At 38.2% G+C, this 19,177-nt stretch overlaps 1 protein-coding gene and 1 long non-coding RNA gene across 2 annotated transcripts in view; one reads left to right on the plus strand and one right to left on the minus strand.

The window, feature by feature from the left end:
* Positions 1 to 19,177, plus strand: part of SOBP (sine oculis binding protein homolog) — a 159,865-nt gene that overhangs the window by 1,308 nt on the left and 139,380 nt on the right. The window contains exons 2-3 of the mRNA XM_025860511.2: positions 12,340 to 12,478; positions 14,274 to 14,459. Coding sequence (XP_025716296.1) covers positions 12,340 to 12,478; positions 14,274 to 14,459 — 325 coding nt within the window. The remainder of the gene's footprint in view (positions 1 to 12,339; positions 12,479 to 14,273; positions 14,460 to 19,177) is intronic.
* LOC141372969 (uncharacterized) lies at positions 970 to 18,338 on the minus strand. Its single transcript, XR_012378512.1, has 3 exons — positions 17,957 to 18,338; positions 10,567 to 10,659; positions 970 to 1,415 (listed from the first exon to the last, which is right to left on the minus strand). It is a non-coding gene; the product is annotated as an uncharacterized lncRNA (long non-coding RNA).

Here is a 19,177-nt window from a genome sequence, read left to right on the forward strand (position 1 = left end):
TTTCCATGAAGTTGAAGCTTTTGCCTGGCGAGGGTTTTATTCTGTGTTGATTTCACGAGTCTTTCTGGATTTCAAAAAATATATATTTTTTTCTTTCTGTGAATTACAAACAAGTAGCAGTTTTCAGGGGGACTTTAGTTTTCATTCTGCAGCCGTCCTGGTGTTCCCCATCTTCTGCATAGAATTCGAAACACTGCCAACTGACTTGGTCAGGTTGGGGAAGTTTGTGTTTAAAAGACAGACTGGATGAAAATGGCATGCAACTAAATAAAATTTATCGCTTTTGATGCTTTCTTGCTTAGAACAAGCATATTCTATGAGGGTGCCTTCTGGGAAGCCCCCGTTCAGAAAGGAGCACATGGATAAGACTTGTTATATGAGTACCTAGGTGCATGTGTTTAGCTTTCCTTTCCACCGGAAAATGTCTGTAGCAATCTCGATTTGGAGATTAGAGTTTTTATTTCTGGGTGAGGAACTTTGTGCCTGAAAGCATGAGGGGCAGCATCAATCAGTCCAAGGAGAGTTAAGGAAGATTTGCCTTGGAAATCAATGCCATTCCTTCCGATGGAAACCACTGTTGAATTCAATGATAGTTTTTAAAAAGAGAGACCAGTAGGAGTTGTTGTCTTACAATGGGGGTGGAATTCAAACAGTCTACAATAACCATTCTTTCTCGCTTACCCTTTCCTCCTGTCTTGCATTTCCAGATTACTTTTCCATTTCATTTTAAATTGGGGGGTGGAGGAAGAGGAGAGAAGGGAAGCCACTAGGAAATCACAGTGTGCACTGGCCCTTTAAAACACGGCCTAATGTGATCTATATGGATGGCAGCTTTTAAGTTTCATAGGTTCTAGAATTACAAATTAGCTAATTTTAATCAAAACATGTGAAATGTTATCCCGGCTGGATATAAAGGCTGACTGTGCTCAATGCTTGGGGCTCGAGTTGTTGACTTTGGCTGCGGGCGCACTCCGTGGTTTGGGAGATAGTTGTCCTTCTACAGTATAACAGATGTTTGTCTGAACTGGTGAGGAAGAAACAAAAACAACATTGTGTGAAGGGGAAAAATTACACAATTTTTAGCCAATGCTTCAGGACTAAGTATGGTATTAACCTTCGTGCACAGAATTTCCTCTTTTTAAAATGTTATTTTTCTTCCAAATCACCACCTACTATTTGAAGTTTTAGTCCTCCTCATTTCTGTGCAGAGTAGCATTAAATAAGTTTTACGCAGCAAATAATTCAGTCGCCTGGAGCACTGGTATTTTCTGTCTGGTTTGGACCCATGTATGAGAGATCCCGGCGGAAATCTTCAGTCATGTCAGTGCACACCATGCCAATAGGCATGAATTCCCGTTTCTAGTGGAATTGTTTTGTAGGTATTCCTCTAATAGAAGAGCACCCAAAGTCCTCATCTGAAAAGTAATTTCTCAGAGTCAAACAGTGAAAAGGTTATTTTGAACTCATTACTATGTTTTCTGCTTTTAATATTAATAACCACATGAATAAAACCCCTCCTTTAGCCTCATCATATTATTACTCCTCCTTGTCCGCAAACCTACAGTGTAGAGTAACATAACAAGTTGGTTGCCCTGTATAAAAATATGTGCAACAAAATGTCACCGAGAACACAATGTGGCCTTGTGCAGCTTCATATCGGCGCTGCTGGAGCGGCCTGGCTGTGTTTGCCTTCATCTGAACGGCTTTCATCTGGACCAGTGTAAACTAAACCCTGGTAAGTAATCACTGCCCGGCAGAAAGAAAGGAATGTATACAGCCAGCGCGGCCTAAGCTGTAAAAACGGAAACCTGAGCCCCCACCGAGGATCACATATCAAGGCTTGAAGGTAGGGGAAATGAAAGGGGGAAAGAGGAGAGAGCGAATGGAAAAGTCAGCCTGGGAAGTAGAGGATCAGGAGAAGGCCCCCCTTAGGGAGATTTGGCTCAGGGATTAGGGAATTTTATCATGGTGTACAGTGACCTACTCAGGTTTCGACACTGGTTGGATCAAGTTGCTTCTCTGTGAGCTGAAAGAAAAAAGACTGGTGTGTATGTGATTTTTTTTTCCCCCTTCGGGTAATAGAAAGGACATTGGTACAAGTGTCTATTTTAAGTACAGCAAATGCAGGACACTGAGAATGAGCAACAGAATCACCTCATCAGGAGGCTTTCTTCAAGATCTCCTAATTGAGATAGTTACATATTTATTTAAAAATGGCCGGAGAAGACAGACTGGCTGAGGTTTAGCTGACACCAGTAATGGCATTGGAGATTGTCTTCATGTGGCTGGGAGCTAATGTTGGTCGCTGTTTCACTAGATCAGATATTGCGTTACATTTTCGTTATCACTGGTTTAATGTGCATGGCAGTTGTAACAAATTTAAATTTGATACAATATAATTTTGTGTGTGAAAAGTACATGACTTGGCATAGCTTGCTTATAGTGTAGTGAAAATATCTTCCAGTAGAAATGCTTGCCTTGTTATGACCTTTACAATGTTTCCTTATCTTTCCTTTTCTTCTTCCTCGCTTCATCCTGGTTTTTCTTGATTAAAGAGACTTGTTACTTTACTGTATTTACAATCAGTATGCCTAATTTAATTAGTGACCAGTAGAGATGATTTTAAAAAATTAGATGGCGATGCAATTTACATTTTGACTATTTTTGGTTTCTAAAGTAAGTATTGTGTTTGTATCTAATGAAGATATATTAGTCTTCAATATACTGTTAGCTCATATGTATCATAATAAATGGATCTTAGGAGGGAATCCCAACATATAGAAGGGCTAATTCATTTTAGGAGTTCATCTGGAGCATGGTAGATATAATATAAAAAGTAGTTTGTACTACTGGATGTGTGAATGTAAATACACGTGTTAAGTGTAAATGTAGTTGTACTTAAGGGTATGCATTTTGCATACATAGATCTTAATGAACATGATTAGTGGCTACCGAACAGCAATGCAACTCAAAAAAACTACACTATGAGTAGAGGTAATGAGTCAGATTTTTATCTTTTAAAGTGCTTTGACAAAACCAATGTGATTAGATCAAGCACTCTGCCCTGGAAACTTTCCTAAACAAACCATAATTAATGCATTTACAACGTTATTTCTCTATCAATTGTTAAACTACAGGATACTCTGAATTACATGTCTTAGGGTCTCCTTTACTGAAGAATTTTTTTTGTCTATAAATATTCCCTGTAAGTAATTTGTACTTAAAATTATGCTTCAGTCCTGATGCCTACAGTTAGAGTCAGGCACATCTGTTAGAGTTTAGTAGTAAACTCACCACAAGATTTGCTAATTTGGTTTCTGATGGTCTACATTTGGCATTAAAAAATGACCTGTGTCAACAGCATAGACAATAAACCAAGTTGCAGAGCCAAGTTGGTGAGTGCAGTGAGATAAATTGGTTTCCATTTAAAAAAAAGAGAGAGAGAGAGAAATCACAATGTGGAAAAGTCAGCACGTTCAGGGTTGAAATCAGCTCATTACTAAAACAGGTATATTTTAAGTTTTGCTGCTGAAACTCCACCCTAATGTCAGACACAGTCTCAGGAACCTAGAAAGTGGGCTCAGGACAGATCTCACCTTGGCATTCACAAATTATGTGAGACCTCGCTGCTGAGTAGTAGTGGCCTCAGGTGTGCCATGTGGCAGGGCTGGGAACTAATGTTAGCTGGGACATGGTCCTTACTGCTTGGAAGCTGGAAAAGGATGTTCCTGAGCCCACCAGCTTTTTCCTCCACATTGCTCTCCGTTGTCCTGCTCAAGGCTCCAGTCAAAATCCAGTAAGATAGTTGTGGGAGGGCATAGAGTGCTATGAATTCTCCTCTGTTCAAACCAGGGTTTTCTGAAAAGTGTCTCTTTCTCTGTCTGTGAACCTGTGAGTGTGATAGAGCAAGATTCTCTAAGCCTTATACAACTCGCAGGTTCCAGAGACGAGGAAATGGAAAGGAACCACTCCACTTCCTCCCGAATCTGAAATAAACATTTGAACTAGAAGAAAATGAGTCTGACAGACTCATTCCCTTCTCCGTTTCCTGCCTCCATGCTTGCCAAGCACTGCTCTGAGAAGCCAAGCCCTGCTCTCCTTGTGTGAAAGGCAGACTCATAGAAACCAAGAGGTAACAGTTTTTAAAGGAAAGTCCAAAACAGGGCCTCGAAAAGGGCAAATATCAGTGAGCACAAGTGACTGAAAAAAGGGGAGTTGCAGGGAGAGAGAGTGTCTTGTTAAGGTGACCGTACTTTTTTTATCTTCTAGGCAAGTGTCCTTGTCATTAAGAGTCTTTATACTTCTCTTTCTTTAAAAAAAATTATTAGAAGTAGTAGAAGGCAGAATATTTAAAAAGCTCTGAAGTCTCAAACTTCCTCTTATGGAATGGGAAGTCAGCCACCCTTACACTCGCAAGCTAATAAGATTATTGAATATTTTCCTAAAAGAGAAGGGATATTACTAGGTAGAATGAGAAAAAAAATAGGGCACTTTGTTTTTGATGGTGCCAATTGAAACATGTAAATAGACATGAAAGAATATGGTAAGATTTTCTGAATGTATATTTTAGGATCTGTAGACTGATGGGTGTTAATATCTCTTATATAACCAAAGGGCTGTGGAACTCTGTCCTGTCTGAAGGCAAGTGGCTTTGGCAGGGACAGAAAGACAATGTAACAAGTCCTGGTGATTTTTAGGGCAGTTCTGCAGCTGTGATTGGACACAGCTGCACAGAGCCGCACACCTGCCTTGCTTGCCACAATGTTAGCCTCAGGGCTGGAATCCACAATTTCACAGCATTTGCTTGACCTTTTTGAGGACATTTGATGTCCTGGCCACAGATTAAAATGTGGGGACATAATTGTCCGCTCCATGTCACAACAAGACAATAGAGCAATATAGGTTTTATATGTGGAAACACACAATTTTCGTTTCATATTCCAATTATATGGATATCCCATTTAGAATCTATCAGTAAGAGAACGAGACTTTCTCCATGGGGCTGCTCCAGGCCGGAGTTGGATTTTAGTGTTATGATGGGTCTTCTGCCCTTAGAACTGCATTGTAATCGTTGTGTTGTGGCCGAGAACAATGCTACAAAATGATCCAAATGGAGTGCAGTGACCATCTTTACAGGATCTCAAGATGAAAGGCTGTAGTTCAGGTGAAACCATCAAGGCTCAATGGGTACTCTTGTATAAATCCAACCGCTCTTATGATTCCATGCATGTGGATAGCCCACTAATGGGTCATCTGTGGGAAGTGGCTCATCCTTAGGACACCATCTGATCTGGTGTGATCATGAACGTGGAAGTATTTTGTAATCTGTAAAGGGCTCTTAGGGTATTTCTTCTGCATTATTTAAATTTTACCTTCCGACTTTCTTGCAGAACTCTAAAATAAAACTGATTCACCTATTTGGGATAGGTGACATGTTGGTCTGTGTTAAGACAGATGACTTGGACCCAACCTTAGGCCCAATGTGGGGATAGAACTCAAAACTGACTTGTAATCAAGTTCAGTTCTTACGTCTGCAAAAGAAATCAGCTCTCTTCTGCAGATTGCTCTCTCACCCCCCTTTAAAATCTCAATTAATGAGTTCAATGACGCTTAATAGAAATCTACCTCAGAACACATGGAGATGAAAAGGGAGGTAAAATATTTTCCAAAAATAACCATCATTCTATCATTCATAATCTCAACCAGCAGAGATACTAGCATTTTTTCCGCCTACCTTATAAATTGTTTAGGATCGGGGGTTTCCTTTTCCTTTGAAAGTATTTCTCATAGGCTTCACTTTCATGGACAATGTGTGTCAGAATGTTTTGAAGTTAAGTCATGTAACTGACAGATCCTTTTTATTGTCATTAGGACTGTGCATGCGACTGACATGGTTGTCTATGAGAAGACTGTGTTAATTAGTTTTTAATTAAAATGATTTATTTTTATAAAAATACATGGACACGATAGAAGTGGTAGAATAAGCAATACAAATAAGCTAAAAGAAAAACAAAGCCTGTAATTTTCCCACCCAGACACAATAACTATCAACATTTGATATATGTCTTTTAATGCCCTTTTCTATGTGTGATATGTAGTATTTTTTAAAACAAAAATGGTCTTATAGTGTACTATCCTTCCTTTAAAAACTTAATATATTGTTAATAGCTTTTCAAGGCAGTAAAAATTTATCTACAGTGTATATTTTATTGGCAAAATAGTATTCCATTTTAGTCATTCCATGACTAAGCTGTAATTTATTTAACCAGATTCCTATTGTTTGGCATATAGTTTGTTTCTAAGAAAAAAACACCGAGATAAACATTCCTGAACATGCATATTTTTGCGCTCATTTCCTTAGAATAGTTCCTACAGTGCTGAGAAATAAAATTGCTGAATGAAAGGGTATGTACATTTTTAAAGGCTTTTACTGCATACAGTCAAATAACCCTTTCTAAAAGTTGTATCAACTTAAATTTTCAATACTAGGAGACTGCTCATTAATACTGGATATTACAATTCTTTTAACTTGCACATACTTATTTTTAGAATCAGTTTCCCTGAAATTTATTTGATCATTTCTCTGTATTTATACACTTAAGAAAATATTTGTGAATGTATTCAAATGTTACTAGCACATTGACTTGAGTATATTCTAAATGCTAGGCATTGTCCTAGGTGAGGCATGGGGGAAATAAAGGGTTTCTGCCCTTTGGGTAACTTACAGTGTATTTGGGATAGGTGACATATTTTACCAAAACTGGGACTTGGAGTGAAAATTGGGATTATGTTTGTGGGGAGAGAGAGGACATGGCTTTTCCCTAATTTGAATGAATGACTGGGAGCTCTCTGAAAACTTTCTGCTCTCTTGGTTAGGATACAAAGTTGAAAGCATGTCAGCATTCAATTTTATGAGAACTGGTAAGAAAGAAATCAGTGATACGTACCTATATTTTAAAGATTTATTTATTAATTTGAGAGAGAGACAGCACACATGAGTGCTTGGTGGGAGGGGCAGAGGGAGAGGGAGAGAGAATCCTAAGCTGACTCCTCACTGAGCGCAACTGGGATCCTGGGGGCTCAATCTCACAACGCGCCCCCCGGATCACCACCCCAGCAGAGACCAAGAGTGGGATGCTTAACTGACCGCGCCAGCCAGGTGCCCCGGTACCTACCTATATTTTAAAATCTCTTTGGTGTTTTCAGAATAAAATCCTTAGTCCTTTTCAAAGACCTTGAAGGACTTGCATTTCAGAAGTATTGTGAGAATTTGTAATTACTGCAATTTTCAAAGTGTCTTGAAGTTAACTCTTTTTATTTACCGGTAAAATGTTCAATGAAAAATCATTTAGACTGAACTTTGACTTTTAGTCAATAGTGCCTCCGGGTAAATAAGGAGAGAATCTAATGAATGTCCTGGGAATTAAGTTTCAACAAAAATATATTTTGCCAGTATCAAAAGAACTCAGAAGGAATGGGGAAATAGTAAAATTTCCAGCCTTTCCATCATCTTTCTGTGACCTATTTTTTTTAAATTCATGCTTTCAGACTAAATGTTAGGAATGTCTTTTTTCCTTAGGACCCCTGGAATTGAGAGAGGGGAATTGGAGAGGGTAAGGAAGAAATATGGGGGGTAAATATTAAAAGTACAAAGCAATTAGGGGTGTCTGAGTAGTTGACTCAGTCCATTAAGCGTCTGACTCTTGATTTCAGCTCAGGTCATGATCTCAGGATTGTGAGCTGGAGGCCCGTGTTAGTTCCCTGCTCGGTGGCGAGTCTTCTTCTGTCCCTCTCTCTCTTTCTCTCTCCCTCTGCTCCTCCCCCTGCTCATGTGCTCTCTAAATAAATAAATAAATAAATAAATAAATAAATAAAATCTTTTAAAAAAAGTACAAAGCAATTAGAATCAGATCCAATGCCCCAAAATTATAAAATGAGAAGATTAAATTTCAACAGTGACTTTTGAACACCCCCCCCAACAATACAAATAATTAAAGAGAATAGAGGCCAATGATCAATTCCGAAAGCAAGTTAAGTGAAGTTTCAACATAGGTAGATAGACGCCCCAGTTGGAAAGCTCTTTATACGCGATGTTGACATCCTGTAGTATGATTTCTTTGCAACTCTTTGATTGGTCCAAGGAGGTAGTTTCTTTGGAATTGCTGACACATTGGACTATACGGAATTGATCGTAGAAAGAGGCCTGGTATAAGAATCAGAAGATCTGTATTTTTGTTTTGACTTTATTGGATGATGTCTCATGCCTGTCATTTACTTTCTGGGTGCTCTTAATTTTCTGTTGTAAAATGAGGGTATCATACAGGTTCATCAGAAGTTTATTGTGGAAATCAAATACCCAACTTACAGGGTTATTGAAAGGAACAAGAGAGTTAAAGGATGTGGAAACACTGTAAAGGGCTGTAAGAGTGTTAGACATTATCATTATAATTATAGTGACCTATTTTCCAAACCCAAATTGGACCACATGGTATGAGAGAGGATTTTTGTGCCACTTCCAAGGGTGAGAGGCAGTCTGCAAAATGCGATTCAGATGCCAGAATATTGAAATTTCTGGCACAATTTTCATGGTTTATGGGAGCAATGATAAAATATTTGAAATAGTAACTCTTCAGTAAAGTTTATGATGTGTGATCATGATAATTATGATATTTCTTTGCAGAAGGTACTTAATTTCTTGTGTAAGTAAAAGTTCTTTGATTTTGCAGAATCTTACTGCTGGGAGAGAACTTGAGGGACTTCAGTTTCCCATTCTGTTTCTAGGACATTTGCTGGGTGAAGATTTGGGGGGAACAAATTTCAGTACCTCCCTTGGTACAGTAACCTGTCTTATTATTGAACATCTTTACCTCAAAAATCTCTGTAGTTTATCACCTTTTAAAAAAAAATAACATGCATGAGAAACTTTTGTAGGAAAGGAATATTTTTTTAAATAAAAAACTCCTTTTTTAAGGGCAATAATACAAAAAAAATGTGGAAAAAACAACTGCTGGAAATTTCTACCAGAAGGATTTGAAAGCCCTTATGGGCCATAAACATTGAATTTACTTCTTCTAGAGTATGTTATGTTTCTTGGATGATAACTGCAAAAATCTATTTCATTTCCTTTGGTTTAGTACCATAATGAGCCCATATGATATCTAGCATCAAATGCTACCTAGCAATTAAAAATCTTAAATTATCTATTCCTTGGGGTTCTTTGATTTCTTAATACAGTAGTGTATAAGACAGAAGTAATAGTCTATTTCATACGCTGCAAGAAACTTTGGCGTTCGTTTTTTTCTTTCTTTCATCTTTCTTCTCCTTTCATGAAAGATTTGAGTTTTATAGCTTGAAGGTTTATAAACCTTTTGTTTTCTGCTTTTGCAGGCATGTATCAAAGCATTAAGGTGTTTATTTTTATTTTCACTGACAAGAAAGGAAATGTTGTAGAGTGTATTTTCATTGACATTTATAGTAACTTGAAAATCATGGAATAGATCAAGTTCATATTGATTGTTCCATGAAGCCTCTGAGTTTTCAGCACAAACCATAAACTAAGTGATGCAGTTAAGATGCCCCAATAATATGAATTTGGTGTTAATAATCCAGTTGAGGTTTCAGTTTTTACCCTAATGTCTGAAACTTCTGGATTCCATCCCTGGGATTGGTTCTGAAAAGCTGAATGGATTTGCAGCTGGACTAAAACAAACAAATCTATATCCTTGGCTGGGAGGTTGTTCCATGAATTATGCATCTGTAGCCTTTGTGTCACTTCAGAGGTTAGACAGAACCGGAGAGAGAGGCACCCAGATACAAATGGTCTATAAAATTGGATATGGTGGCTGAGAGTTACTATGCAAAAGATTTTCTCTCTCGTTGGCACAGTTCTCTTGGAGATTCGGGTAAATAGCACACAGACCAATAGGATGGCTTGAACTTGGCTTTTAACGCTGTTGGGAATTGGCGTTTTGATGTAAGGTGTAATCCTTATCCTTGGAGCTTTCTGCTGCCAGACCACTGATGGAGGGCCTCGATTTGTGTGCTTAGCGACTGTCATTCTCTGGTCCAGGCGCTTAGCTTAGTGAAAAGAATTGGGTGTTAGGGGAGACTGACGCCTCATTAAAGGGATCTCTTTTGATTGAGTAGAGCAGCATTTAGCTGAGTCCTCCTCAGTGGTATTCCAGAAGTTGCAGAGCTTATTATACATATCGATCGTATCATCTTTGTGCATTCATGAAAAGAATGTCTATTTAAAGTGGACATGACCAGCCATCAGAGAGAATAAATGCCTCACTAAAGCTTGATATGGCTGACTGTTGGCCTTGTGGATGGTAGCACTGAATCAATCTGGCTAGATTTTTTTAAATTGCCGGTGCACTATTCTGTCACGTAGACCCAGTTGGAGCTCTGAGCTTAAGTGGGCACTAAAGCAAAGAACCTAGCATTCTGTGGGTGGTTTGAAATGCCAAGTTTGTTTTTGTGGAGTCAGTAGTGTAATATCTTTTCTTTTTTATACAACCCCTGCTGAAATCTAAAGTCATGAAATTCAAGAGAACAGGAACTCACACGTCGAGGCTGTGCACACTCTTGGTTTAGCCTGGGTGCTTTGTTTCAGGTATATAAATTATACATCCCAGTGTAATTCGGAAATGACAGCTTCTAGGGAGAACGAGAAAAGGTTCTTTGAGCCACGGAGAAGGTTAGAATATATAGTTTTTCTAGCAAGTCTGGGAAGCTCAGGATGCCTTGCCAGATAGAGATTTTTAAAAAAAATAAATTCATTGAATATTTATGAAGCTCTTATTCTGCAGTATAGAGCCCTTCTTTTTATTTTAAAAAATTTTCCTCGGCTTCATTGAGATATAATTGACACATAACATTGTGTAAGTTTAAGGTATACAATGGGCTGGTTTGAGGTATTTATATATTGCAAAATGATTACCATGTAGCATTAGCTACCACCTCCATCCTGTCACATAGTTACCATTTCTTTTTTGTGGTGAGAACATTTAAGATGTACTCTCTTAGTAACATCTGAGTATATGATACAGTATTAGCTATCATCATGTTGTACATTTTATCTCCAAACTTGTTAATCTAATAACTGGAAATTTGTACCCTTGGACCAATATCTCCCCATTTCCCTCACCCCCCCCAAACTCCTGGTTACTACCACTCTACTCTATTTCTCAGAGATGTTTTAAGGCACATGCAAGCATTAAGATCATTAATACAGTCTCACATCTTGTTTCCAGATCTAGCAGTTGATAAGGTCACAAAAAAATAGTCACCTGATATTAAAGCTTTAAAGCTGTCCAACTATACCCATTATTTTCACAGTTTGGTATCTATAATAACAACAATAATAGTATCTTACATTTATATATTGATTTATAGTTCATAAAGTGTTTTCAGGTGTTCTCTAAAATCTGGGCTGACTATTAACCTTAAGGTTATTTGGTACTTTTATGTTACTTGTCAGAAGACAATCATAGTGACCTTTCATTTTATGGAGAAAGAATCTGTCACTAGTGAAATTTGTAAAGCAAATTGTGCATTGATTTTTATTTTTTTTAAAGATTTTATTTATTTTTTTATTTTATTTGAGAGAGAGAATGAGAGAGAGAGAGAGCATGAGAGGGGAGAGGGTCAGAGGGAGAAGCAGACTCCCTGCCGAGCAGGGAGCCCGATGCGGGACTCGATCCTGGGACTCCAGGATCATGACCTGAGCCGAAGGCAGTCGCTTAACCAACTGAGCCACCCAGGCGCTCTGTGCATTGATTTAGAAAGTATACACTTGAAAAATGGAAAATTAAAAGGGAGACCCTTGTAGCCTTGACAACTGCGAAATTATTTCTTGGCTGAGATTTTGCTTTATCTGAGATAAGAGTTATGTTAAAAAATAATACCTGAATCGGAAAGCAATTCTAATTTAAATCAATCTGAACCACAAAAAGGCCGATTAATTGTTTTCCTTTTCAAAATATTTTCTTAGCTGTTTTTGTGCTTTACCTTTCAATATTTTTGTGCTTGTGTGGGATATAGACTTTGCAGAATATTCTAAAATATGACTTCCTATTTGTAAGCAAAACTGACAAATACCTTTTCTTATTATTATCTTTAAATTGCAAAGGTCTGAAGGCCTGTCATAATTGGATGCATCATCCTGAGATTTAAATGCATTACAGTTTTTGAACGTGATTTGAAAAATGAACAGGACTCTAGGGGAGGTGGGGCAGGTCTGGTAGTTAATGGGTAGTGCAAACAGAACTCGATTTATGCATTCTTTTCAAAATAGTTATTGATTATATAAAAAAGAAGCCTATGCTTCTCTTTCAGAACTTTGCAGAAAACACTATGAATGAACTCCTCGGCTGGTATGGCTATGATAAGGTTGAATTGAAAGATGGTGAGGATATTGAATTCAGGAGCTACTCTACAGATGGAGAGAGCCGGCAGCACATTTCTGTTCTCAAAGGTAATGACATTTAATGTCCCTTTGTTCATGCAAAGAAGGATTAACTATCTCAACCTGCCAGAACTGAGTTGCTTTGGGACTCATTTTGTTGATTATGCCAATGGTTGATTTAAATGTACATCCCCAGTAGTGCTTTCCCATAAGCAGAATTCCACAGAATACAAGAGGACAACATAAAACAAAAATAGGCACAACTTAATCTCCAAGCGATGGGAGAGCCAGCTAGTGAGGGCTAGGGACTTTAAGGGCTATGGCCCTGCCCACAGATTTATAGAAAGAGACAGTGTTTGCTAAGTTCTCCTCCTAATTTCCCGAGTCTTTGGTATATTAGTTGTTGGGGACTGGTACTTTCTATTAAGTGAAATACTGGGTTTGGATTTTTAGACCTTAAGAGAGAATTGTGGTTAGTTTGGTAATCCCCTCTTCCTCCTTTTTTGGGTGGGAATTCTAAAGGAAAGCCTTATTTCTGTTTTGTGTTTGAAATACCTCCTGCCCCCAGCCTTGGATAGGGTAGGAGGAGTAAGAGAGTAGGGCATGATTGGATCCTACATTATTTTATAAGAGTTTTCATCAAAGCCTAGCTAAAGAGTGGAAATTAGACCCTTGGCCAAGTTGAATTAACACTGATTCTATCAGCGAATAGCAGTGTCAGATATCTCATGAGGGAAGCCTAGAACCATTGGTGGGTGTTGATATGGATGCTGAATTTATGAACCTAAATTTGGAGTGAGAGTTTGTTTGTCAAAGAAAAGGAGGATGTAAAGAAGCAATCCGTATGGTGAACTTCAATAAAATGTGGGTAAAATTCATTGTGCATCATCATTGGCAATTTGATCAGTATTTGCACTGCAGTCAAAATCTGTTGGCATAAACTACCTGCTCATGCATTTTATTTCCAGGCTCTAAGATAGCGCTTTTCCTTCTTATATGCCAAGCAACAAAATGTAAATGAGCTGTCCTGCAGGCATGTGGAATTGAATGTACGTGACAAATTTCATGTTTAAGCCCGCTATGAAATTGTACACATCATGTTACAGAGATAGTATCATCAATTTCACTGTAAATGAAAAATGCAAGTCATGAGTTTATATTCTATAAACTAATAGCTCGTATAATACTTGGTCTAGGTAATAATCTTTGCCTCTGGGGAACATGGAGAGAGTGCCAGGATATGCTACTAGAGGGAAAAAGTTGTTTTCCATGGTTGAATTTTTTTTTTAAATGATTCACATGCAAGGATAAAATTCACAAAGTTCATATCATTGTAAGTTTTCTTTATTTTCATTTTTGTTAATATTTAATGGATATTAGTGGGTTGATTTAAAGAGTTTACCCTATGAAACAAGTTTTCTTTCTAATAATCTGCTTCTTTCTCATTGGTTCTTTTGATTATATTATGACCAAACTTTTTAATACAGTGGGACCTAGTGATAAAACTGGAAGGGCATGCTTTTAGCTTGCCCCCCTGTTAGCCAGAGGGTGATGCCTGCTATATATCACTTTGTACATGGAAGAGGTTAATTGCCTCTCAAGTTTCTGTGGGCTTTCACAGTGCTAAAATTCATCACCATGATACAATTGAGATATTAGCTATCATAGTAGAGCAAATTGTAAAGGAGCCCCCTGGAAATTTATGGTGACAAGACTAAAAAGGTCCAGGATGGTCTGTGGAGTTCTGGTAAAGATCTGCAAGGAAAAGTTTGTTTTGTTACATAGCCATTTTACTTGAGAAAATGTGGTCAGAAGGAAAGCAAGTCCTTTTATAATATTGAATGTGATTTTTTTTCTTTTACAGAAAATTCTTTGCCAAAACCAAAATTACCTGAGGACAGTGTTATTTCACCATACAATATAAGCACAAGCTATTCAGGGCTTGCCACAGGAAATGGACTCAGTGACTCACCTGCAGGGTCCAAGGATCATGGCAATGTGCCCATTATTGTACCTTTAATTCCTCCACCTTTCATAAAGCCACCAGCAGGTAAGTCACTACTGGGGTTTCCAATGAGAACGATTCATAGAAAGTTGTAATTATCTTATAAGTAATTATTGAATGCCCAAAGTACCTTTGGAAAAGACTGTTTTAGGAACTTTGTAGACAAGAGATGTTAGCGCATGTGTTATTTGAAATAGCATTACTCTGTTAGGCAAACTCAGGCAAAGTCCCCAATCTACTTTCAACTGAATGAATTTTTCCTACCACTGGCTACAAAAAAGTACTTTTTCCTTCTCTGAAATCATCTGTTAAAAATAAAAAAAAAAGAGTGAAATAATTTTATATACTGACTGACTGAACCATGTGGTGGTGTTGTGAGGGCCAGGTCTCCTGAGTGGGCTGCCCTTCTTAGAAACAGCCTTTATCCATCTTGCCACAGAGTTCTTTCTAATTCCTGGAAAACTCTCTTTGAGAGCTTTAAAGAAAAATGGATGTCTGAATTTCACTTGTATGCAAATGTAATCAGTTCTTTAATATTTTCAGAAAATCAGATGACAGTGTATGAAGCTGAGCATTATGTGATAGAAGCTAGGTTACAGCTGTGTTCCATACAGAGAAAGAAGTTCAATAATATTGTATCTGGCTTGCTGTGAAATGTTAGAATTATGCTAGAATGCTTAATTGCTACACTGGTTATTTTTCTGTATATTGAGTTGAACAATGATAAATAGTGAGTTTTGATGGCAGTACTTACTATAACTACTGAAGGGAATGTTTGTATTTTTTGGGGTGGGGGGGAGATAGGTGTGTGGTTATGTTTCCATAAACAGTGAAGATATTTATAGATATAAATTCCTGGGCTTATGTTATAGATATATTTACACCATATTCTAAGTGTTACTAACATTTTTCTTCATAGTATGGATACATTCTCTTGCTTAGCCTACTACATTTTAGTAGTAAAAGTTTCCTTTCGTATTGAGGTCCTCAGACATGTTAAAATTCATTTACTTGTCAAAATCACTTGAAATTGTGTTTATCTAATTACTAATATAATTTGTGTACCACGTAAAGTTTGCCTTTTTAATGCCCCTATTCTCCTTTGATTGATTGTTTTCTGATGCAGAGGGACCCAGATGTATCTCCCAAGGACCAAAGACATACTTTGCCTAGGCCACTGGGAAGGGGAGGGGTGACTAATTTTGTAAATGTAGGGTTCATATTCCAGTGTGTGTCCAGTGGCTTGGGTGAGTGGTGATGATAAATGGGATCAGTAAGGCAGTGTGTCTAAGTGGAAAGAACACTGGCCTCAGATTTAGACAGATTTAGACAGATTGGGCTCAAATCTAGGCTTTGTCACTTATCAGCTCTGTGAACATGGACTTGTTATATAAGCTCTCTTCTTCTCAGTTTCTCCATCTGTAAAATGGGGACCACAGTTTCATCTCATAGGATTGTGGCCATGAGATCAGAAAATATATGTAAAGCACCTAGCATAGTGCTTGCCACACTAAAGCCATTCAGTAAACACCATGCCTCTTTTTTTTTTCGGTCTTTAGTCTGCCCTAGAATTATCATGCACATAATTTGTGCATAAAAAGGTGTGCATCCAAATGCAAATTCCCTTCTAAGATTTATTTGAGCAAAGCAAACAGCTTTAGAAATTAGCATAGCTGAGGCTAACATGACTTTGGCATGCCAAAAAACCTGCCCTGGAGTTTCCTGCTGAGCCAGCCACGTGGAATTCAAGCACACAGCTCCCATTTAACTCTAATTCCACATCAGATCAGGAAATAAATATGCAAAGGGATACAGGCCAAAAATTGAGCCTTGGAAGTCTTAGACATAGGAACTCAGAGGAATTAGAAGCCAGAGTAACTGAACACCAGTGGTTTTATGTTGTCTTCATGCAACTCCAAAGCACTCATCTGTTGAAAACAAAATGTAGGGAAGGACGTGTTTAATTTTCTGTATCTGCTCTAAACCTTGACTCTGTGCTTCTCCAAGGTTCTATATGACAAGACAAAGATACAGAAAGGATCTCCACTTTCAAGGAGTTTTCTCCATTAATCCCTAAACAGAAACACTTACAGGAGAGATGAATTTTGATTTAGTCATATTATCTAGTGCAGGGGTCTGCAGACTTTTCCTATAAAGGGCCAGATAGTGTTTTAGGCTCTGGGCTGTGCTGTGTCTATCAGAACTACTGAATTCTGCTGTTGTAGGTAGTACATAAACAAATGGGTGTGGCTGTGTTCTAATAAAAAAATCATTTACAAAAAAGGCAGCAGGGGGGGTTTGGCCCCAAGAGCATAGGTTGCTGATTTTTGCACTAGGGTAAGATTGGCAAAAGTTTCATGATAGTAAGAAGTTGAATAGAGTTTCTGAGAGTCGGGCCGTGAGCTTTGCCATGGTGCTCTGTGTAATATCATAAGGGACAGCAACATGGTTAGGAAAATGGTGGGGTTTTCAGGGTATGTGTGAGTTTTGGCACATAGAAGGTGTTCCAATAATGTTTGTTGAAAACTGAACAAATGGCTGATATTCAAATTCCTACTGCACATACATAAGATGGTACGGGCCGCTCTGTTGTTCAATGAGAAAATGCTAGTATCTTGGCTGGCTTAGTCCCATCCTGTCAGAGTTTGACTATAGCTTTATGACAGTGATGTGAATAATTATCCATGGATAAGTAAGGCCCACAGATTACCCAAAAACTTTCATCTAATTAATCATTTCAATTCCTCCTTTTGTTAAAACTTTACCAGGGTTATTATTCAGGGTAACTGAGTTGAGGCACATTCCCTGTCAATTTTATAGCTGTACATAGGTTAACAAGGCATTCCCAAGGGAAACTAATAAATGGTACAATAGCTAGAAGTAAAAGGCCCCTCGTTAATCAGCCCCTGAATAATTTAGAACTGACTATATCATGCAACTGTCCACCTCTTGGGTGGGGAAGACAGGGATCATATGTATGTTTTGGATTCCTAGAAAGAAAATAACAGTTAGCATTTAAATTATTCCTGTTCTACCATAAACTGGTCATGTGACAATAATAATACCTTATGTTTGTATTAAATCCTTTATAGTTCATGAAATACATTCACATTATTATTTGATTTGATTTGATCTTCACAATGACCCTGGGAAATAGTATGCTAGATATAGTTAAATAAAAAAACTGAAGGTCAAATAGGTTAAATGGCTTTCTCAAGGTCAGGTGACTTCTAAGTACTTGAGCCAAGACTAGTACCAATGTCTTCTGACTCCTGACTCAATATCCTTTTTAATATAAAGTTGCTTTTTCAGCATATTTGTGCAACACTTCCTTAGACTGCATCAGAATAAGAATACTTATTAGTCTGCTACTTCAGATTCCCCAGTGACAGGGGATACACTGTGTTCCTGTAAACGGTTATTTTTTAAAGTCCACATCTTTTGGGAGACTTGATGAGTTCTCTGAACCTGAGAATCTGTGACTCTGTGAACTGGGATGACCTAGTAGGAGTAAAACCCCAGCCTGGTTTTAAAATGCTCACCATCATGAGGCAAGTTGCTGCTCCTCCGAGGTACCAGAGGGCTCCATCTGGTTGGGCACTGGTTCCAGAGTGTGTTTCATGTGCTTGGGCGGGCTCAGCACTGGATCCCATCCATGTTTGGCAGCCAGTGGGCCCAGTGGAATAGTTGTGATTGGGAACATGGTGACACCACACTTGCTTGGATTTCTACTCTCCTTTTGCACAGCTGCATGCAGAAGTGTGGGTGTAGCTTATTTCTGGGCCTGGGGAATTGCTTTTCTGTTCCTGCCCCCACTTCTCTTCAGAGAAGGGGAGCTCCCTGTGCTTTGGTGATTACCACAAGCATTGTCCCTGCTTTGGTCACACATGTTTATATACAGTTTTGTCTGATTTCCAAGGCTAAGCTGCCCTTCCCCCATCAGGAACAGAAGTTGGCCCTTGGTGTAGGGTTTGTGACATCACAGTCGTTACTATGGTAATAGACTTGTTATAAACACAGGGTAATAGCCCCGATTTTGCTTTTTTTTTTTCCTCCAAGCAGTGAAGGGAATCACCATGACCCTTAAATAAGACTAACAGACTTTTCTGCAGACTAGGAAGTGGACAGAATAAGGCTTTGCCATATAGAGCCGCCATTAAAACAAAAACAAAAACAAAAAAACAAAACAACTGTTAAAAGAATAAGAAAATAATAGAAAGCACTGACCACCTTTTTCTTTTTATGCAAACGTTCCTTTATCCTTTTAGTTTGAATGAATATGAAAGCCTCCTTCTCTGCTAATTTTAAAAATCACAGCATGAGCCTAGTCTGAAGTGGCAGAATATATATCAGCAAGAGTTTTGAAAGATAACTCAGGTTAATTATATTGTAACCTTGCTCTAATTCTTCTCATATTAGAGATTTTAATATAGGCTTCAACCCTTCAGGACTTCATTCTAAGACGGTTGTGCCAGAAGAGGACTTTGAGCATGGATTGTAAAGGCTGTGCTGTAGTGAGTCTCCATCCAAATACTTAGGCCGACCCTGCTCCGCCGTTGGTTTGACTACTGAAGTCAAGCCATTCAAAATGGATTTTATATACAGATTTTTTTTTTTTTACAAAGACTTTATATTGGTGTTCACTGCTTTCCAAATGTAGAGCTCCACTGACAGATATTAGTCCTCTGCAGTGGTTGGGCAGTCTTGGTGCTCCCTACCCTGTCTACTTCTGGTTAAAGCAGCCAGTTGGGACTTGAACCAGA

Source organism: Callorhinus ursinus, unplaced genomic scaffold, assembly GCF_003265705.2.
Source record: "Callorhinus ursinus isolate GAN/ISIS: 27379988/994484 unplaced genomic scaffold, GSC_fseal_2.0 scaffold6, whole genome shotgun sequence".
Lineage (NCBI taxonomy): Eukaryota > Metazoa > Chordata > Mammalia > Carnivora > Otariidae > Callorhinus > Callorhinus ursinus.